Source organism: Hylaeus volcanicus, chromosome 3, assembly GCF_026283585.1.
Source record: "Hylaeus volcanicus isolate JK05 chromosome 3, UHH_iyHylVolc1.0_haploid, whole genome shotgun sequence".
Lineage (NCBI taxonomy): Eukaryota > Metazoa > Arthropoda > Insecta > Hymenoptera > Colletidae > Hylaeus > Hylaeus volcanicus.
The window spans coordinates 5,977,130-6,000,662 of record NC_071978.1 but is presented as its reverse complement, the minus strand read 5'-3'; the positions used below and the strand labels follow the sequence as shown (position 1 = coordinate 6,000,662).

The following is a 23,533-nucleotide window of genomic DNA, read 5'->3' as shown; positions in this document are numbered from 1 at the left end:
GTTACAGCTTCAATATTACACCAAATAACGAAATATAAACTGAATAGTCAATTTTGATTAATCACCTCGTAAATTGTGCTTGTGTAACCACTATCGCCTCCATTCTCAGTCAACAAACTATAAATTTCATAACATCGTACGAAAAATTACGGTACTATATTTCAAGTAGTAAATTCGATAACAAAATCATTAGTGCACCAAACGAAAATATCCGAAAGAGTGCGAATACGTGGAAAAGAATAAAATAAATGCTGTCCATGCACCACGGAACATAATGTTACCAAAAGTTGCTCACTGATGTGTTCCCTAGCTGTTCGGACGCGATTAAAACGTAACGATGTATTCCAGGAGATGAATTAGAATATCACGGTGCGCATTATTGCTAGCATTGTCTGGTATTCACACCGAATCGATGAAATTGTATAATGGATTAATCAGACCGACTCTCGATTGGCTCATTCGTTGCACGTCGCGACCGAGCGACGACGCTTCCATTTTGATCGAATCCAAACACGTTAATCAACACGCGTAAACGCTAATTGTTAACGGTAAAACAACATCGAGTCTATCGATACTACTTGTTATTTAATTAGTTCTTAACGAGAGCGCTAAAGCGGCGAGGAATTAAGAGACCGCGCATGTTAGTCGACGATGCTGCGATTAGCTCGGGATTTACCAGTGCAATTAGATTTGTTGGTGGAAACGAAAGGAGTAACGATTAGACGAAGTCCGAATTAGATGGATGTTACGGGCGATTAGGCGGGGTGAGAGGGGTACGGAATAAGCCGTTCAATAATTAATAAACTATTATACTCGTTCTTGAAATGAAACGATTACTTGTTGCCACATATCGAAATCAAGTTAAAGAATTCGAAACTCGAGTTGCTCACTGAAAGAGAAAAAAAGAAAATAATTACCAAAAAAAAAAGATACACCACCCCAAAAAAAAGGAAACTAAAGAAAAAAAGAAAAAGAAAGAACGTGATTCATTGCTCACGGATGCTCATTTATTTTTTTTTATCCAGCGAGAACCGACGTTTACGAGTGGCGCTTATTGAGAGTAATTAATGTTCAGAGCGTACTTTCAACTATCACGGTCAACGTTCAAATGTTTAAAAAAAACTGTTCACGAGATTCAGGGTCTTAGGGATTAATTAGATGAGACGGTAGAGAAATTTGTCGAGTCGTTCGTTAAACTAACTGTCGTCGTTACGGAGATGAAGATGATGAAAATAAAAAAAAATAAAAAACAGTAGACACACCGGGGAAAGGGAGTCTTTTTTCGGTTGGTACTTCGATGATCTTTTTCGTTCGATTTAGTTACGAGGGTTAATGAGAAATGTGGCACGCATCGGTGAACGAGGTAGATCTATCGATGGGTAATAATAATAACAATAATAATAATATTAATAATGATAATGTTAATAATTAATAATCGAACGAATAGAACGACGAGTGAAATAAAAGAAATGAACTTTAAATTCAGACGGAATGTGACGGTCGGATCTTAACAGTAGGCACGGTTCTAAACGTGAGCAGAAAGAACAATTGTACACGACACGTGACGCGTATTAGGGTAGTGAAAATCAGTGTTCTCAACATACGGGTCTGTCACTTTATTCGCCGTGTACGTGAGCACAAGTGCACTCATGTTTCAGATCGTTAACATGTGTATGATTACAGTGTTTATTGCTTTTTATCAGAAACTGTAAGCAATTCAATTTGTTACATTCTTATTTTATTGTATAGTATCTTATAATGTACAGTATGATCTAATCTTTTTTATCACTACAAACAATAATTGATTAAAAGTAGCTAACGATAAATATGCACTTCATTTCTTTGGTTTATGTGACAATTAATTCTGTTAAAAGTTTATAATATAACGTTAGATACCATTTTATTTCTTTTCTTATTAAAATTAATAATTAACTTTGAATTATTTCTTAACTAGTATTTTTATGTTCTAAGAAACGCATTTAAACACGTAAATAATACATAACGTGTGCTGTGAATTGCACGTCTATTTAAGTGCACGCGAAGTAAAGATAATATCGTTAATATCGACGCTAGGATGAAATTAATTAAAGCACGTGCTGCCGAAATGTTTCCACCTTCTTGAACTTGATACAAGAACATGGCACGGGAATTCTTTTGAAACGCTCAACGCAGCAAACGTAAATGAAAGGAAACGCAAAATATACGCTACCATGGATTGAACAATGGTCACGAGTGAAAAGTTAATCGTGTTTCCTCGATGAAAAAATAGTAGACTTCGAGAATTCTGACAACTTCTTTTACAGTAGATCACACTAAATGCTTTCATTCGAATACACTCTGAAAGGATCTTTTAAAGTCTTAGTGAGTGGAGCACTAAGACTTTCTTCTTTAGCATTAAGACACACTTTCTTCAATGGGATTCAATAGAAGAGGATGAATTTAAATTCCTTGTAAGGAAAAGTTTCCCCATGTCTCTACAGAATATCCTCGATATAAATTTAGAAACTTTTTTCATTAGAAATGTAATATTATTAGAAATTGACGAGTACTTTGTTACCCCTAACGGTTAGTAATATTTCTTTGCTGTAACTGATGTACATAAGGCTTGAACAATTATAAAGAATTAAACAGTTCCTTTTCAAATGAGTGGACATTTTTGCAGAAGTTTCAATGACACTTTCATTACAAACAGCTGACAAATTTAAAGATCTCCATTTGATACACGCACAGCTGCAACAGTTACAGAACCATTGTCAGAAATTTAGGATAAATTCGATCCTTACCGTCAATCGTTAGACTTAAACGAACGATTGAATATTGCAGGAGGAACACGATTTTTAAAACATGTTCTCAAATGTCCGAAAGTGACACCTTTCATCAAAACCCGATGAGATTGCTGTTTAAACGAATCGAATAGGCGGATGATAAAAGAAAGCCAGGAAGAGTGGGGAAATGAAGGAAACAGGGAAGGAAAATGCAGAGAGGATTAACGCAATTTGCGCCTTTAATAAACAACAAAAATATATATATATATGCTCGATATATAACATATAGTATAAATATTTACACATATTTATATTGTATTGTATATATTAGAGTCAGCTTGTCACACGCGGAGTTATCATTATAAAACTATTAATCTTATAATAAATAAAAATGAAATAATAACGATAACACGGATGAGATGGTGAAAAATAACAATGATAATATTATTAATAACGCTAGTACTAATAATATTTAATAATGATAACAATAACAATAATAATTATAATAAATCAATAAAGCTATCGATAACGTTTTAATTATTAATTCTCCGCCAGTAAGAAATGTTGAACTTTTCTTTCTTACGTCGTTAAGCGTACGGTTAAGACGACTTCGATGAAAAATCGTTTTTTTCCGATGAAACGAATAGAAGAAGACAAGGAGATAAAGACGAATATTACAGAAAATATTACGGATGAATAAAAAAAAAGAAATAATATGCATTAAAGATTGAATACGCTAATAGGAACGTAGTAGCGCATATGTACAGGGTGACGCGATCAAATTGTGTCTGGACATCAATTCGGTCTACGATCTTTCGAGTGTCTCGTTTACATGCGAGCGATTGTGTTTATAAAAGAAAAAAGATTATAACATGGTCAACAACGTAGAGTCGACTGTGACGTCGATGTTGGAAAGGGGCTAAAGTGTCGGTAATTTTGATTTTCGAAGTCATATTTGAGCTAGTAAAACTGAAAAATGCGAGCAAATTGAAGTTGCTGATTGAAGAGAAAATTGGCATGCTACATTCATTTAGGCGGTAACGAAGTAATTCAAATTTATTCCATATACTCTCTATTTGTTATACGATTGCGTAATATGGGAGGTAATTTTGAAAGCAATCGATCCACAATAATGAGTGACGTACTCGCTAATTGCTTACCCAAAGTTCAATCTTTCGGGTACGACTGTGAAACCCTTTTAAGGTAATAACAAAATGTTTGCTTCACATATTGAGATTATTACTTCGCTTCCTGCGGACTGAATATTTAACTATAATCTTCGATATCGTTTCATTGAATTTCGTTGGACAGAAAATTGTCTATTTTATAAATGGAAGCTCTTTCGTTGTTTCTTAAAGTGCATGCTGAATATGCAACTGACTTTGATCGTCATAATTACGCAGTAATAACTTCAAACATATTCCAAATTGTACCACAGATCGAAACTTTCTCGCTATTTTTCACATTTCAACCTGACTATACAAATACCAGCTTCGTTCGTGGTTATTTTAAACGGGTTTGACGACATGCGAGAAAAACCGTAGAGGTAGTTCTATTTTCCAGTTTTCTTGAGTCCTCGCCGTTCTCGTTCTTAGCAGAATGATCTTCAGCGGTGTGTAGTTCGAACGTACTTCACCGTCGGCATTGTCTACCTTAAAGGGCCATTCAGACTTGGATGTCATCGTCTAAATAACGATTCTCTTCCCCGACTAATGGTTCGATTCTCATTAGCACTCGAAAGGTCATACGTCGGGTGCAAGATCCTCGACAAATCAGCCCCTTTCGATCCTACGATAAAGTCTTCAGCGAGAGAAAGGAAAGGAAGCATAGTTCCGCGGTCACGAAAACGGTGTCCGCGAAACTTACATCTCCGTTTTCCAGCCTTTTACTCGACTCGTATTTAATTCAAGCGTTTTAACGACTTATTAAGGTAACTGTTAGAGATAACTAAGATTGCTCATCGAGACACGGCGTCGCGTAAGTGTCAAAGACAATCTCCTCGTGCACTCTAAGAAACGTTGACGTTGTCGAGGATGAAAAACTTCTTCTTTCGATATATTATGATATTGTACTACCTCTACTACAACGCGAGATATCGAATAACCGTTTCTAGGCGAATTAAATCGATTCTTAATCGTAACGGAAAACCGTGGATTACTTAGCCGAGATAAACGACTCTAGTCAGACGTAATTTAACGTGTAAGGTCTACTATACTAATAGCACGTCAAAGTCTTCCGCAACGTTAGCATCCAGCGTAGCTACGAACACTTGAAAAACGAAAAATACGTGTTTGTTTCCCCCGTTTTTTTACAACTAAACGTTCGTCCGACATCTCGCCCCGCGAGCAGATAGAGCCTCGGACGATTCGGGATTCGGGAATGCTTTCTAGACGTTTATAAGGAACACGAATAGGGCGCTGCCTCTTCGCCCGAAGCATTACAGGTGTTCAAGATTCTATCGATTTTACGATGTATTGATTAGAGAAATTCTAGCGATCTTTTCGTGGTAATGCGGCTTCCGAAAGCTTGCGTTCAAGGTGGAACCCTGGAAATATTGTGATCAACGGAAAATCAAAATTGTTGTGTCGATATCGATTATGAATTTAGAAAAACGGAACGAAGATTTAGAGCTTATCGATCGAACTGGGTGGCGAATCGCGAGGTTATCTCGTTATATTCGAAGAATTTCGAAAATTGTTAGGAAAGAATGGGATTGTTAAGCATTAGGCATCACGAAGCACGAAAGAGAATTACGCTTTCTCATTTTTAAATCTTTTCCTGACATTGCGAGAATTCATCGCGCGTTGCACGAAGACACTTGAAAGATCGAAGATTCCTTGTCCGATTTTACTAAACCGATCTTTGTGTAATGAGAGTATACGCAGGGCAGCCGAAATATAATGTCACCGAACAGTGACGTTCTAAATTATTCCTGGACAAGTGAAATACGATGTGCTACTTCATTTTTGGAAACGTCGATCCGAGAACAGTTCCTAATTTCACACGTGGCATTGTAAAGTTACTTCTATTTGAGTATTTTCTACTATTGCTGACTATTTAAAGATTATTGAACACGATGCGTCAAAGTTAGAACAGAATCTATTTAGGTTTCAGTTTCCTGGAAACTTTTCGGAAAATCTTTGAATTTTAGACTTTCTAAAATGAGAGTATATACTTTCAATTGCACAGTGTATATACACACAATTATTTAATCATTGGTTATAAGTATGTTCATGGTTCAACGTGTGCAGAGTAGCTGAGGCTCAGTTTAAGTAGAAGAAAAGGGTATTGACCAGACACGAGTAACTTCAGTCAGACATGAAGCTCCCATATATTATTTTTTATTTGTAGAGAACAGTTACCCAATATTATTGGTTAATTATCCCAGGCGAATAATTTAAGGAAAATAATTTCAGGACACCTTGAGGTTCAATACGACCTATATAGTTGCGGCGTGTCCGGCATGGAAACTCCTATTCTACTTAAACAGAGCTGCAGTCGCTTTCGGCTGCGTTGTTTCGGCCGCACCTTGTGCATACACATGAATAAGTGTGTGTATATAAATATATATGTATACATATATACATACACATATAAATTAGGCATATACGTACATATGTTACATATAGATTCGTATGAAAAGTGTTTGCATAATACCAGTGACACGTAGCGTGTAAAATTGAAAAACGAAGGAAAGATGAAATCGTCTTTCGCGGTCAGCACTCGTTGTTATACCCATGCCGAAATATTCGCAGACATTTTTACGTTCAACATCGCCCGAGGAACGAAATCAGGGATCGTCGTTTGATTCTCTCTCTTACTCTTCGATTTGTACGCGCTCGCACCGCGAACGAAATCGACGCCAGTGATGGGCATAATTGTGATAAAAATTCGTATAACGACGAGAAATGCGATAAAATTTTTGTTTTATAGAATTAATCGATTTCTGCAACGAACGGCTCGTTTATATAATTAAAATTCTAATCTGGATTATATAGTCGTATTTCATTTCATGTTGGTCTAATGAAGAATTATTTAAGTTCAATCATTTTATCCTTTATTTATTATTCAAAGAAGGTTGCGCTCATCGCTGGACCACGCGTTACGTTCACGCCACATACGAAGGCAAGAGACGTTAGAATGTCGCCTCGCTATTTTTGGGATTATGTTTTCGAGAAATTGGCCGCGAGGTCAATGAATTTTTCCATTGCTGTGACAGACACGAAACAAAGTTTTGCGAGACACTGCTGCGGACTTTCACGGCTGCGTGAATTCTGAATTAGAATAAACGATTAGCGGACACACGCAACGTTCAAGTGCCAAATTTTTAGCTACCTTTAAAACGTAATTTACCAAGCCTCAGACCGAGTAGACGCATAATTACCGAGAGAAACGGGATGTTTGGTCCTCGAATGGCGGAAACTGGGTTAACTGTAGTAAGTTCGTTCAAATTTAGTTCCGATCAAAATAAAGATTTTCATCTAACACTGAAACCATCTTTTTATAATTATTAATTTGGGTAAATGCCAGATTAACTGTTTCTCCGCCAAAAAAATTCTGTAAATATGTAAATTAAATTCATTTACGAATCTATTAAACAACAAATTTCACGAAATAAATTATTTTCAATCCCATTTCTTAAATGAAATTCGTATACTATTATTATTCCTATATTATTGAAACGATAAACTCACAAATGTTCAATTCTTGAGTCAGTTCAAATATTTTTAGTAATTGTGTTTTAATGAATGACCCACTTTTTGCCTGCGAGGGTTGAAGCGTGACTCGTTAGTAAAGGGGGAAGACTTGTACATTAGACGAGACTGTTAAGATATTCGTTGTAAACAATTAAGGCGTTTGGTGGACGAGTTTGATCTATTCGAGACAAGTAGGCGTAGTGATAATTCTGTACCGTTTTCGTACGCAGAGTCGTGTAGTTGCGGAACGTGTTGCTGACGATTCGAGAGGTTTCTGAGCGGTTGCGGATGAAACGTGTTCTATATTATCCAATATTTTTGTAGCGAAAGAGAAATATTCACGTTAGCATGCTACATCAACTAGTTTTGGTTCGTTCTTCAACAATATTTCTGTCTAGCGTAAAATAAGGAGGAAGGATGTCTCTTGTGTATAAAAATTTCGATAGAACTTTCAGAAGGCTTGCGCGACTCGTATAGATATGAGGTGGAAATCAAAAAAGCATTGATTCTCTAGGGAAACATGAAGAAAATTATTTTATTGTATTCGTTAGCAGACAAACGTTTATCAAATAATTATTTATTAGAAAAATGAAAATACTTTATTTATTTCATATTTTCTAGCCAGTACGAAGCTTGATGAGTAATAAAATCGATGTTCAAGTTTTCACAAAGTTTCTAATTTATCAATATATTAGAATTTTGATGATTTCCCGCCTCACACGTCGAGTCGAGAAGCCGTCGAGTAAGGCTCTTCAAGAAAGAGCGATTAAACAATTTTTAAACACTAATAATAACTACGAAAAAAGTGTGTCACAGCCAACTGAATTTAAAATGAATTTTTATAAAGGGGCACTTATAATACCGTGTAAGAAACAACGTGAAAAGAGGAAACAACTCCAATGACTTCCGACAGGCAACTCTCGTTCCCTTCGTTTCGAAGAGCAAAATCGATTTTGAAAATTCTCCTACTATATTAACTATCTCACCCGTGAAAATCTCCTCTGTTTTCCTGCGCTAAAAGAGAACTATCCTTAGAAGGTCAGTAGTCAGAAATCGAGTCAAAAGGGGAAGAAGGGGTGAAATAAAAATCTAAGGTAACGAGCAAACCACGCTTGATGATAAATAATAATAAACGTATTAAAAACGAGACGAGCGATATAAAAAATCTAAATTCAAAAAATGAGAAAAAACGCCAAAAAAACGAACTATTACACGTGTACCATTAAACATAATCAATACATATTTAAAATATTAAATGCTAAAAGTCATATTCGTAATACACGCCGAGTGGAAATAAATAAACTAAACTAAACTAATCTAAATGAATCAATAATCGATTAACTGAATATTAAAGCTAGCCTGTAATCGATAGAGACGTAGTTATACTTCGAACAGTAATTATAGGGGTGATTCAGAGGTAGTCTACTAGAGATTAGGGTCAAACTTTATCGAGATCATTTTCTCTCTAAACTAAAGGATGAAATCTAATACCTAATTATCTCAGAATAATCTATTGAACTTAACGAAGCCAAAGGCGAACGAAAAAGAGAACGCGGAACAAGAAGCTGAGCACAGGTGACGACAAACAAGATGGGGGTTGAGCGTTAGCGAACGGTGAAAAAAAAAATAAGAGGGGAAAAATGCGACAAAGAGACACCGATGAAATACAAAATGCACGATCTATTTCTTCTCTACCTATGACCTATCTCTTCCCTTGTATATTTTAACGAAGGATCGTCTCTTGTCTACCGTTACACCAGTCGTCGAAGTCGTTACGAAGCTAATTAATTCCGTGCGAGTCTGGAACGAAGGGTAAACAGAAATATTTCAAGCGAGAATATATGAGTGAGAGAGAGAGAGAGAGAGAGAGAGAGAGAGAGAGAGAGAGAGAGAGCGAGAGAGAGAGACAGAGAGAGAGTGAGCACGAGCGAATGAGGAAGAATGAGAGCGAAAAGAAATGAATAATAAAAATATTTGCGTTACCTTGCAAATTATATAGAGAGGAAACGAAAGGAATGAAGAATAAAATATTGAAAAAGATACTCCCTTTTCCGTAGACCCTGGTGGGACGATGCAATTGAACTGACTCACCCTCGATCTCATTTGATTTTTAATTATGCCTCGACAACAGCCTGGCCTGATATTAGTAAATTCATATTGAAGAATGTTAAATAAGGTAATAATAATATAATAATATAATAATAATAATAAGAGTAAGAATAATAATAATAATAATAATAATAATAATAAATTTGTTATATTTCTACGCTGGGCTCTTTTTCGAGGCAGAAACGTTGATCGATATGAAAATCCCTGTTAACTGGTGAGCACATAATCGCCGCATTGTAATATTATTAACATTATTACGTTATTATGAAATTGTTGAAATAAATGAAATGAAAATAAACGTCTTCCATTTTCTTCTTCTTCACTTTCATTGGCGATTTTATTACCTGATTTGTTATCAAAGGTGCACTATGTCTAAAACTGTTGGTTAATACGGCAATAATAAGACTTTTCTTATTAACCGCTAGAGAAAGTGTGACAAATATTTTATTAATGTGTTTAAACATTCCGTATTGCTGGCAAGATCAACCTGTTGTTCTTCTTTGTATATTTTTAATTCAGAAACGTACAAATTGCCATTTTCTGTTTCGCGCATATATTAAGTATCGTATTTCTTCATGGAATAGGTATACTACGCACGTAGAATACAGAGAAATCGTATCATTTCATAATCTTTATTTTATATTCGAAGAACCTAACGATTTACTGTACAAATATCCGATTCATTGATCATTACTGATCCATAACTTATAAAAATAACAGTTTAATGCAATAGAAAATACCTGTACTTGTACAGAGAATATTAGACATAATCAGCATTTTAATAGTCAATATTCAAGCGATTTAGCATATGCGCTACGACCGTTTCAGCGAACGGCGAGCACGCAAATCAGTAGCGCCACAGGTACTCCCCGTGTGAATAATTATTACACGCACTCTATACAGACCAAAGTGTTAAGGTAAACTGAAAACTAGCAGCTTAGATTCTTCAAGGAAAACTAGACATACCAATCTCTGGTTATTACTAAAACAGAATTCCATATAAAAGTTAACCTAAAACGAACTGACTCAAACTGATTACTGATTTAACAGACGAGCGCCTTATTGTCATTATCTATTCAATATATCCGTGGCCATTGTCGTAAATTTATTTTAAAACGAAATTTAGGAAGGATGTAAAAAGTTCTTGAAATTAAAGGAAAAATTTCTGTCCTAAAAATTAATAGAAAATTAATTAAAATAATGAAGAATAACATATTTTAATTTTTCTAAACTTGCCCGTTTAGTACCAGAGCGATATGCATTAGAAAAAGAAGTCGAGTACGATATTTTTTCATGCAGATTTCTGTCTCGGGAACGTGGCAACATCGCATATAAACATGGTTATATTTCATGGTTGCTTCGAAACGTCAAAAAGAATTTGAAGCGTCAATCTCTCTCACTCGTAACTTAACCTGACGAAAATTGAAATGTCAAGATGCAGCATCCTCGATTTCACAACTACTACGTCGAATAAAATAATACTTAAAAAGTAATTGGAACTGTAATTGTATCAATTACTACTTTTTTTTTATTAAAATCATAATCAAATAATAATTTAAGAATTTTATTATAGAAAATATATCGTTATTAATACTTTCTATATTTGAGTTTTGTTTTGACTAGTACAGTTGGGAAAGGACCACCTTAAATTCAAATATTTTAATCGATGAAAAATTTTTCTTTCCTTTGCTTAGATATTAGCGGGCAGTGGATAAATGTGACTCTGATGTTTAAACTCAATAATGCAAGATTTACTAAATTTATTTATTGTAATTGGAAGGAATGAGCACGATCGATGCTGTTCACGCTCTAACGACATTGCACTCATGCGTGTTTAATATCAACACGTTTCACTGATTGTTGCAACGCTGATAGAATAGTTCGATTCATTTTATTTTATCGTTAATCGCGAACAGTTACGTTTACAGCTAAAATAGAACAAGCTCTCAGCTATTTTGCATGTGAGAATCAATGAGAGAATGTTCAAATAGTCAATTGCCACGAAAAACAAATTTCACTCTTTAACTCTATCTAATAAGAAAAATGATACTTATTTTAAATTCAAATGTATATAAAATGACACTAACCCTAGAATTCTAATGCTTTTTTTTTATAGTCGCATTTATTATCCTTATTTATAATAATTATAAATGTATATGTCCATAATAGTTATTACATTTTTTAAAACTTAAACAATTATCGTCGAGTTTGACGTTGAAGTCTAGAGGAAGGTAGAAAAACGTAAGAAACGTAAAAATTACATACATTAGTATTCTAGGGTTAATTGAAGATGTCAGTAGCAAAATCTCGTAAACGTTAAATTATTCATCGATAATGGGATCGATGAACGATCCTAAGAATAGTATAATGTTACGTTCTATCACTAATTGGCGGAAAACTCTTAATAATTCAATAAAACTGGAGATCGATGAATCATTCGAACGACGTTGAGCCCAAAGTGTTAAACAATAAAACTTTCCGTTGCGTCGTAGTCGTTATTCGTCTCCAATTATAACTGACATCTTCAATTGCACGTTAGTTGCAAAATGTCTTTTAAAATCGTCTCATTATGATTCTCATACACAGTCATACTTCGCATTCTTGAGTGAACAAGGCTATAAAATATATGGAAGTAAAATGTATAGAAATCAGTAAGCATAATCTAGTTACTTAATTCACGGGGTCTACACTCTAGTTATTGTATCTTGTTCAAGGAAGACACGCGTCACTCTATCAAGGAATTAATTCGTCACTCTAATCGCGAGCAGTGTTTTTCATACACATCAATTTTCCATACAAGCGTCGAGGACAATGAATCGCGAACGTTCGACGATGAATCTCATTTAAAACACGGTTCTCTCTTCGTATTACTTTTTTTTTTCTGTTTTTTTTTGTTTCGTTAATATTCTTTACACCCGACCTGAACTTCATCCACCGCGTCGATTCACTTCGTCATGACGCAACAAATACCGTAAAGCTCAGGTCGTTCTTCCGATCCATGGGGAGGGAAGTTCGATTTACAATTTACCATCGAGTATAAAATTATCAAAACGACATGCAATTTACTTCCAGAGTGCGTATTCTCTCGAGTCGTCGATGTAAACGAAAAGCATTCGATTCGGAACGAAATCGATGTTAAAGTTCGGTTTTAAAATTGCTGCGCTTTCGCTTCGCTGTGATGAAGTTCGCGTAATAAAATCAAAGCTTCTTTTATAGTATATACAATAACATCACTTGTAACAATGGGCTGATTCGCGAGGCACAACTGTAGGCAATATATACGAGAAAAATCAACGACCTTTAACCAGCAACCATAAACATTCTTTGTAAGTGGGACAAACTTTCTATTAGAGAAAACATGACCGTTTAACAATCTTTTGCACAATATACATGTAGCTTGATTATGATACCTCCGTATATTGGATGTACGATACATTTTTTTTCTTATTTTTTTTTCCTTACTCTTCTCGTTCGCAACGACTCAGAACACAGGGTCGTGACATTGTACTTCTAATGTGCGCTTTCGTAGTGTCATTAGCAAACGTGACGTGAAGTTCAATTTTTTCTATGAGATTTTCGAGAAACGTGAAAACTTCGTTACACGTGAGATTCACGGGAAAGGATTGAGCGGCTCGGAATTTTCTGTATATAATGTTAATGTCTCTAAAACGAAGAAATAAAATGGAAACGTTGAAAATGCCACTGTAAAGTCAGAGTATTGCATGATAGTGATGGAGTCGATCCATAACATTTTCCGCGATCTTCGAAAAAATGAGATTCATCCAACAGTTGTTAAAACATGTTGTCACGACCCTTAGATATCAAATGAGTTATCAAACACGAGTCCTGCTAGATTACAATAATGGCAACGGTAGTTCGCACGATTAATATCAAAATTATTTGATGGCTACGCTCTATGCTTATCCTTTTTCTCGATTAACCGAGTTACTCATCTAGGATGCGCGATCGATGGGACATTAATTTAACTGAACTTGCATTTACCCCGCATTCACTTCAGCATGCCCGTGATGAAGGTTTCCAAGGAAGACAATTTATTAATTAACCGTGGAGGCAGCCATGATCAACTCTGAGACGTTGTAAATCAAAGTGTTGTCGTGCTTTGTCGACGAATTTTTCAAGTAAATTTCTTCTCACGTGGGCGATGAAACAATTAGAAATCGTAAAAGTTTGCAGTAGGTTTCGGTACCATAATCGTCTCAGGGCACGGCGAGCGTGTAAACTAATGGCGCCACTAGTTCGCCGTGTATTGAAACAATAGTACCTAATACCTAGCCGTGGTTTACAATGAAAAGTGTCAATTTCCAGAAACTGCAATCGTAACTAATACGTAGGGGAATTGAACGAATTACTGAGATTTAGTATATCTGTAATAGTATAATACTTAATTTGATTAATTTGAGTGGTACGTTCCTATGCTACGAGTGCCATTGAGCTTTGTTCCTTGACAAATTCACAAATACAGCTTTTCAATGTTGATAGTCGTTCACGAGTATAAAACGAAGAAATGATTGATCGTTACAAAAGATCAATGAGAATGCTGAGCGTTTTGTGTCCCGATTTCCATGACATCGTTAACTCATGACCATGAAAACAGTAAAACGATGAAAAAACAAAAATAATCGTTTTAATACAAAGAATCGAAGAAAAATTACTTTACCCCGACGCAATAATCGAAGCGACGTTTCAGAATGTTCCAAATTTCTCGGTATCTTTTAAATCAAGAAACGAAAGACACAAAATTTTACTAGGCACACCGATACTAATTTCGCATCGAGTGCTTGATTCGACATACAGAATACTTTCGTTGAGACGAAATAATCGAATTCAATAAAGTTTCCAACGAATGTATTTGCGAGGATAGTATGCCGTTTTCCAATTCGCTAACTCGGAGTTACTTCCCACGATAGATTTCTATGATTCGATCCTGGTCCACGTATTCGAAAATATGCGGCGCGTCCATCAGGATCCCAATAGTACCTGCGGTTGTCACGATGAAAAAAATGTATAGCTGCAGCCGATCGATCACCATCGCTACGTATTTCCAATCTTCTCTTGTCTGTAAAGACACACAAATTCATTCGACGACTTTAAGAAAACGTTTTATTTTTATTTTTTCTAGCAATAAAGGAAGCCTAACATGTTTTTAGTATCGTGTACAAATTTCATGAACCTTAAAATAAAATTGACCGAAATATACATTTTTGTTTATAATCATGCATCTTTGGTTGAAATTGGCTGGCATTTTTCGAATACATATGAAAAATTCCTCCAGCACTCAAAGGGTTAACCTTCCCCTTCCACTGCCTAATAAATCCCTTATATCTCTCACCTGTATGTACAAGTCCTCGTTCCTCAAGTGCTCAGCAATGAACTCGACAGCCTCGGTAGCCTTGCTGGCCTCAGGGCTGAGCAACACCGAGTCCGAGCTTTCCGAGCCTCTTCTGTCAGCCAGACCCTCCCCACCAGCTGCACTAGAACCACTCGTAGTATGATGTACCTTCCTATTAATCTTGCAATTCGGGTGGTGGAGATCGGACAACTCCATCACCTCCATCTTCGACTTGGCCAACGATGCTGGCAGGTGTTTCGGCAACTCCGTTGGGCTCCCTGAATAAGTGGACGTCGGCAATGTCACGTTCGGGATCTCCATCATCCACCTAAGACGCGTCTTCTTCGGTCTCCTCATGAGCAAGAGGGTTGGAAGGTACTTGAGGAAGATCTTCCTGATCAACTGCGGCATCCTGTGCGTCCTAGGTCCGCGGAAGTTCCAGTTGATGATGATCACCGTCACCAGGATGCTCACGGTGTTCATGATGAATGTGAACAAGAGATATTTAGCGATCAACGGAAGCACCAGGGATGTCGGGGGCAGGATCTTGCTGACCAGCAACAGAAACACGACCAACGAGAGGAGAATGCTGATACCAAGCGTCACTTTCTCGCCAGCTTCCGCCGGAAGATAGAAGACCAACACGCAGAGGAAGGAGATCAGTACCGTGGGAAGAATTAAATTCACCGTGTAGAAGAGTGTCTTGCGTCTGATTATGATGTAGAAGGTGATGTCCGTTTCCGTAGGGAAGCTACCTTGGTAGGTGTTCAAGTATGCAGGGACGTTGATGATGTCCCAGGTGCCGCTTTTCCAGTAGTCGGACAGGTCTACAAAGTTCTTATTGTTATACAAGGCTAGCGAGACCTGGTCACCGTTGAATGTCCACGATCCGAACTTCATGATGCAGGTCTGCTGGTCGAACGGGAAGTACGTGACGTCGATCGTGCAGGAACTCTGGTAGATCGCCGGGGGCACCCAGAGGACGTCGCCGTTGGGGTAGATGAGGACATTGCTCTTGTACCGTACCTCGTAGTTACCGTCGGCGCTAAAAATTGGTTGATGAGTTAGAAATTGTGGGGAATGTACGGTGTTGTTATTGCTATAACAAACTGGAGTGTGTGGCTTAGTGACGCCAAGCTTTCGCCATTGCATCACTGGATGCATGGTGTTTGATGTAGAAGAAATTGTTCGGTAAAGTGAGCGAATCAAAATGTTTTTGAATAATAGAGAATTTGGATTTTTCTGATACGCACTTGTTGAATAACACAATATCTGGCTTCCAAACTTTATCAGGTGGTAACCTCAGGACACCGATTCCACCATAGTCCGCCTCGTCCCATTGTAACTGATAATCGGTCCAGATGAATCTCAGCCACACGTTCGACTTCATGATTTGATTTTTCTCATTCTGAAAAATAAATTGTATTATTGTGTGTAGTTGTATATATTGATGAAATAGTCAATAATCAACGAAGAATTTCAAGTAAATATTATTTTTAATTTAATTAATTAATTAATCAAATAAGGAGCACTAAAATACTCAACGCATCTATTTCTATTTTATCGATACAAAAAGCATACAGCTACTAATGTATTTACAATTCATCCGAAATACCGAGTCTTCTTTTTAATTAATCCCACCCTTACCCACACCAACAATATATACCAGTCATTAGAGTTATTAACGAAGCCCTTAACTTCTACAAATACGACAACTGGTATCTCGAAAATACTATGTGCTACATGTTTCGTAAAGGTTTGATAAAACCTGTAAGGAAACGTTTCAAGAAATGTTCCAACAATAATATCAAAATCTCACCACGTTGATCAGCTGCACGAACGCCAGCCCGAAATTCACGTGCACCTTCTCCGTCATATTCTGCACGGGCCTAATAAGTTTGTTGTATCCTCTAAACAGATCTCGCACCAACCTTTCTTCATCTTCGGAGCAGAGACCTGAGAAAACCACGACGATTATTACTCGTTAAGGGTAATCGCGACGCGCGAATCACCGTTCGATCCTTACCAACGCAGAAAATCGCGGAGACGAAGAGAAAACGCGCGAACCGCAAACAAAAATTCATTTTGGGCATGTTTCAGATGTCCCACCCGCAGACACCCTAACTCCACAGCCACCGTCGCAGATCAATATGAGGACGCAGACGCTGGCCAATAAGTGTACATTCTTCCTTGCCGTCCGACCCGCTGACACACACCCTGCTCCATGATCGTCCAATTAATTAGCAACCCTTTCGCTGATGCCCTCCAACGTTAGAACTAACGACCTTGAACGTTCTTTCGATCGTATATTTCGATGCAACGTTCCCGTCTCTGTCAACGAGGCGACGCGTTTCGACTTGGAACGCGTGACTAGGGTGCGATTCGCAGACCGACTTAGGGAGGAGACTTGGGCAGGGTTGCCCACGAGTAACGCGTTTCACAGATGTGAGGGGCGAATGGTCCCTGCGCTGCGGAGCGATCTGCTTTATCGAGGAATTCTGGACAAGTTGGGGGACAAAAAGCAGGGTTGTGCTAAGAAGGGTGTTTGGAAAGGCGCGTTTAGTATGTTCACTGATAGATTGGTATTTGCGAAAATTTCTAGCTGGATGGAAATTGGTTTGGGAACAACGGAAAACTGTGTAATTTAATATTTGCGGTGGTACTTCATTTTGCAGGTCGAATTTAGATCTCTTTTATTTATATTTAACATTATTTAGGTTCTTAGTGGAACATCTTGTCTCTATCTTCGGACTCTTTTCATTCGTTTATGGTATACATTTTAATGGCGTAATGCTAATGAATTCAAACTAAAATAGCACTTAAACATATCTATAATTTAAAAATAACGCTATGACTTCTTTGCCGTTAGAAGGATACACCGCACAGCTGCTTGTAAACGCGCAACTGTTTCGCTTCCTTTGTCACTAGCTGGCGCCATGCTGACTGAAATAGCGCTCCTCTGCAAAAAGTATGTGGAAATATAATTATATATATATTTTTAATAAATATAGGATACCAGCTCATTATTCATAATACATAAAACATTAAACCTGTAAACTTGTACACCTTACTTTTATAATAAACAAACTTGTAACTCATAAATGAATTCACTCTTTACCTTGACGCTTTCATTTTATAAATTGATCATTGTATTTGAAAAAGACATAGTTGACTTTTATATCTTCTCCACGTCAACGCATTACGAAGAAACTATCTCCACTACTTTCCGTCTCCCTTTTACAACCTTTATTATCAGACACATTTCTTCCTATTATTTGAAGTAACGAAGGCATTAGCTCCGTTTCTAATAGGCCATTATGTACAGCAGGATTTACCCTTCACCATCCTTAAATATCCATAATATTTGACATCACGTAGACTTCCAAGTCATCCTAAACTTCCCCTCCAGCCACTTCCCCAACGTTAATTTTGTACGAACTTCATTAGCTCCGCCGCAGCACTATCGACATAATTTCGATCCATAGTATTACAATTCCGAATTAGCAACATCATTTTCAACCCATAATCGGATTTCTTATAAAAGCACCGAAATGCGTCGACTAAATATTTCTAATCCCTGTATGGGTCCAAACTCGTGAATTTTATATTATATCAAATTGTTAATCCGATATGAAAACTTTTAGACACGGGAACTTTTCAGGAACACACAATGAAAAATATCAACTTTCTTAGCTCTACACATATCCAATTAAAATACTTGAATTTCTTTAAGTCAATTTGTTCTACACTCCACAGTTTGTTAAGACCTAAAACCGTGCAAATTGTAGTACCTATATGAAGTCCCATGTAGATGCATCATAAATTAATCATGAACAACTTACCATCGATAAATGCAACTTTAATTAGCATCCTTGGCAATTACATCAAGCGGCCTTTGCATCATTACGAGTAATTAAAAAGCAACCAGCGCTCAAACGACCACGTTTGATTCACCAATGATCGTTTGCCGAGCTGCTTTTAGCGATGTCAAATACTTTCAGAGCAACGTTACAAGCAAGTTCACGATCAGGACACTCCGAGCCTGACGAAAATGCACCACTTCCAATTCATTTGCTCCTCGGTTGTCTTTTGTCAGTTTCCGTCCCATACGTTAATTACCATGAAATTTCCTGCATTCTACGCCTCACCTGGATCTACCAGCGACGGAGTTTAGAAGTTGCCCCCTTACGCCAGTGGAACTATCGAAGTTACAATTATGGGTTGTCCCGAAACAGCTAACTTTCTGAAAACAGATACAGATCGGATGCGAAACGACAGTGCGCCAACGATACGTCCGAGCTTGCGAAATCGTTCTGAAGGAACGGATAACCGTGATTTCGGCGAATAATGGATGGGACGGTCCAGCGAGCCATTAGGGGAATCACCTGAACGCAGATGTTGCTAAATACTAAAATATGTGAGTAAAATTAGAGCACCTAGGAGGCTTGTTTAATTAGAAATTGAGGCAAAATGTAAAGGGGAAGTGAATGAAAGGGTAAAGTTGGAAATGCTAGGAGGAGAAAAAATTATTATGACTTGCAGCGAAAGAAGTAACTTTAAATATTGTATTTATACCCTGATAAATTTATAACAAATGTAAATATACAATAATGTGGACAAATGCATAAATGTATAAAATATAAAAAATAAAATAAGCATACTTTAATGTAGGTATCGGAGTACTATTGAATAATTTCTTAGCTTTGTCAGTGTGTGTCTTCAAGTCCATCTGTTTTTCATGAGTTTTGAACTCGCAAGACTGTAATAGCCGTCACAGTGGAAGCAAGGTACTCTATAGAGAGTCTTCTCGTAACAAGGAACAAGGTCGTGTAGCTGTAGCATCAGCAATAACGAAGAAAACCGAGGAGTCCTTACAACTATGTTATTATTAGGAAATTCCTCTGGAGAAAGAAGACAAAAGATTTTGAAACGTATCGGAAAAGTTTTATACACAGGAACTTTTCACAAACACACAATGAAAAATATTAACTTTCTGTCCTTACTGCATATGTCCAATTGAAGTACTTGAATTTCTTGAAGTCAATTTGTTTTACGTATATAGTTTGAAGAGGACTTCCATCGAATCATCATCTCGATTACTTAGAATCCCTGTCCTTCAGCGTGGGTCTCGGTACGTCTATAAGAGTGCGCAGTTCATCTACAAGCTGCGGCACTACTAAGTGCCATGAATTTGGTCGATGAAAGGGAGAACCAATCAAAGCATTTCGAGTAAAGTAATGATGGGTCTGCAACGCTTGGTCCCGACGTGGCGGACGTTTAATTGAATCATTACATCACTTGCATGCAATTTAGCTCAATCGTTTGCTTACCTCTCAAGACGCTTGCACTCTGAAGGTGACCGTTGAATGATACAATCGGAAGAAATAAAATTAAAGTCACATCTCAGCAATGGGAATGGGTCTATTCCGTCAATTTGACATAATGAAATAAGAAGAAATGTTCAAAGTTGCGACAGACTAACTTTCAGCTTTTGGTTAGAAATTTAATTTAAATTATTAACCCATTCGCTGCCAGCTACGAGATGCCTCGTAGTTCAAATTGATTGCAATTACTCAATGGATAAGTTCATATCCTTTTGAGTCACGAATTATTGCAAAAGAAGATCGTAAATTTACTTTCTAAAACAACAAATTCAATATCACTTTTTATTATCAAAATAATAATCTGGATTACAAATCTGTGTTAAATCTTGGCGCTCAAGGCAAAACGCTTTAAATTTGGCTGGCATTGAATGGGTGAAAGTAGAATATTCAAGGTATACGATCCCCTGTCCAAATTTCGAATGCAAAGGCTCATCAAACCACCCTCTAAATATATTTCGTTATACGTACCACACAGATCTGCAAGTTCCCCGCCCCAATTCCCCAAGCAATCCTTTACTCCACCATTTCGGTCTAAAGCACCTGTCCGCAAGTCTTTCTGTGTATTAAAAAATACAACTCCTGAGCGCCGTGTGGTCAGATGGTTGGCGAAACAACCGCGCGATTCGCGAAACGACTCCGATTAAGACTCCGAGTCTAGAAGCCCCGGCAATCTGCTGCGGTCGACCGCGATATTGCAACGATTCTACGTGCACCAAATTCCGGACTTGGGGGTGCATCCGGCCGGGGTTATTGTTATGTCAAACGACGCGAGTGCACCGCATGTCGTCGCAAACCGGCCGTCCCCCGGGGTAAAAGTATACGTGTACGGACACACGCGGGGGCGGCGACGCTTGCTCGTGTGCGCCGGAGTCGAATTATTAAAAAAGCAACGACGGGATGGGTCGCGTGCTGGCTTTGTCGCGCGGCCCTTTCGCCCAGGTTTTTATATTTAAACATCCAACCGGAGAAGCGCGTGCAACGCGTGCGACGTCGGGTCGCGGGACAAAAAGCGCGTCGCGCAACGAATTTGCCAAGCTTTTTCGCTCGTGCGGTGAAAGCGATCGATCGGGAGAGGGAGATCGCACGGGGAGGTGGTTTGCGGTATTTTCTTTATTGAAATATGGAAATTGTAAGCGATCGTTGAGTTTTTTTCCCTCCCCCTATCGCGGTTTGATTACTCCGACTGTGTTTGATGCACTATTTCGCGCGTTGCCGTCGAATTCCGTTCTTGATCCGCGCCATTGGCCTGAAACTGTAATTGTTTCCTCCGGGATACGCGTTTTGTTCTTCGTCCTGGTTTGCAACGAGGATTTTTAGGAACGGTGAAATTTTAATGGAAATATTCTATTTGTTACTGGATATATTCGTAGCGGAGGGGAATAGTTCAATCAGACTTTGTCTAGTAGCTTGACATGTTAGGAGGTGTTCTAGGGGTGGTTGGAAGTTAGTCTTTGGTTTTGGGGAATTTATTTTGTAGAAATGAAAAGGAATGTTAAAACAAACTCAATTGAATAATATTACGTAACACTGGAGCTACTGAGTTATATTTTTTTTTTCATGGGGCATTTCTCTTCAATAAAATTTGAAAAATCGGATTTAGCCGCCCATAGTTTCCTAGTTCCTGAAACTAAACAAACTGAATTGATGGAACAATATCCTATGGAAATTGACACATGATTTGTTGAAAATATTTAAATGTAACGAAATGGTATCTTTGTTCGAAAAATAATCAATTGAAACTTTGCATGCAGTGCCGAAAAAGAAAATAAAAAAAGGTTTAGCTCAATTTTCTTTCTATTTTTTGGAAGTAGTTCAAAAATTCACTTCAGAAATGATAATCTAGAGGTGGGCGATGAATGAAAGGGGATGTGGGTCAGCCTTTCATAGCGTCATTGATTGTGTTTTAGTACTGTCGTTTGGGGATGTGTGACGATGTCATAAAGAATAGAGGAATAACGATTAATTAACGGTGGACATCGAATCTTCAATTTTTCATGAATCTATTCAACGTGTTGGCAATATGTATCTGCCGTGATGATGGTTCCTTTTGATAAAAATGAATAATGGATGACTTCGATCATATCCCACCACGTTGTCAAGAGTATTTTTTATGGTTCTAGTGGTGGTTTTGAAGCATAGCTGGATGGGGAATCGCGTTTGACAAGCCATTGAGCAGATTGCTAACGATTACCGTATAGAATCCACTTTTCATCACAATCAACTATTCCATCAAAACCTGGTTCCCATTTTCGGTGAATCGATGAGGACGGGCAGTTATATACATATAGACAGTTATATAAAAAATCATTTCTTTCCATACAATAGATCATTGCTCCATGCAAATAAAATTATAACAACTCGACAGTATTTGAAGTTTTTCGTTGTTATTAGGCCTAGAAATTAATTTTGTGCCTTTCTAAAGTAAACTTGCCATTTATTTATAAAGAACAGCCATAGAATTTTCAATATTTTTTCAACCACGTAATCTAAGAGAGTAAATATAGATAAATTGCAATGTCCATCAGGTTGAGAGTTACGTAACATTGATTCCTTGTAATGAAAGTCGTGTTCAGAATACAAAATAGCTTTACTGGGATAAATATAAAGGCACGAAATTAATTTCTACGCCTAGTAATATTAATGATGACGATCCTTCCAATATTATAATTGAAAAGACATTCAAATCCATTGCTAGTACCAACAGTTGTCTTCTGAGATTAGGACGCATCATTTACCATACCAGAGACACTAGGGGGCTTTGTAGTTAATTGAAGACTTCCAGACATCGACTACTCTGGATCAATAGGTAAACGATATTCAATTAGACAAAAGGCTTAAACGGTAACGAGATCGAGATTTCACCTTTGATAACTCCGTGGCCTAGATACACCGACGCTGATGACAATTCTAATACTTCGATTAAACAAAACGTGAAAGATTGCCGTCCTCGCACAAAGGAACTTGTAATTGAAGCTCGCGTCTACCGTTGTTTTCACTTTGCGCGAGTTGTTGAGATTCTCGGCGCTAAGAGAAATGTACCACGTGCCATTTTTTAATGTGTCATATTTCACTGTATTTAAAAAAAAAAATTAGAGAGTTTACCCACACGTGTCGCAACTTTAAAGCTAACAAAACTCGCTTATCCGTGTATTGGAAAGACTGAAAAATCTCAAAATATAATTGGTGCTATAGTTATGGTCCACAGTGTAGATAAAGAATTGTTTTTCA

The 23,533-nt window shown here is 37.4% G+C and overlaps 1 protein-coding gene across 1 annotated transcript; it reads right to left on the bottom strand.

Moving 5' to 3' along the window:
- Positions 1-87: 87 nt before the first annotated feature.
- LOC128873086 (acetylcholine receptor subunit beta-like 1) lies at positions 88-17,342 on the bottom strand. The gene is made up of 5 exons (XM_054116362.1): positions 16,948-17,342; positions 16,741-16,877; positions 16,175-16,329; positions 14,922-15,966; positions 88-14,648 (listed from the first exon to the last, which is right to left on the bottom strand). The coding sequence occupies exons 1-5, from the start codon at positions 17,012-17,014 to the stop codon at positions 14,484-14,486; spliced, it is 1,569 nt and encodes a 522-aa protein (XP_053972337.1). The 5' UTR covers positions 17,015-17,342; the 3' UTR covers positions 88-14,483.
- Positions 17,343-23,533: the final 6,191 nt, after the last annotated feature.

Excerpts from the sequence above, each read along its gene's own strand:
- LOC128873086 (XM_054116362.1), bottom strand. The coding sequence starts at position 17,014 with ATGCCCAAAATGAATTTTTGTTTGCGGTTCGCGCGTTTTCTCTTCGTC. Across the intron at positions 16,878-16,947 it reads CTCCGCGATTTTCTGCGTTG|GTCTCTGCTCCGAAGATGAA; the intron begins GTAAGGATCGAA and ends TGGTTTTCTCAG. Across the intron at positions 14,649-14,921 it reads ACGAGGACTTGTACATACAG|ACAAGAGAAGATTGGAAATA; the intron begins GTGAGAGATATA and ends GTGTCTTTACAG.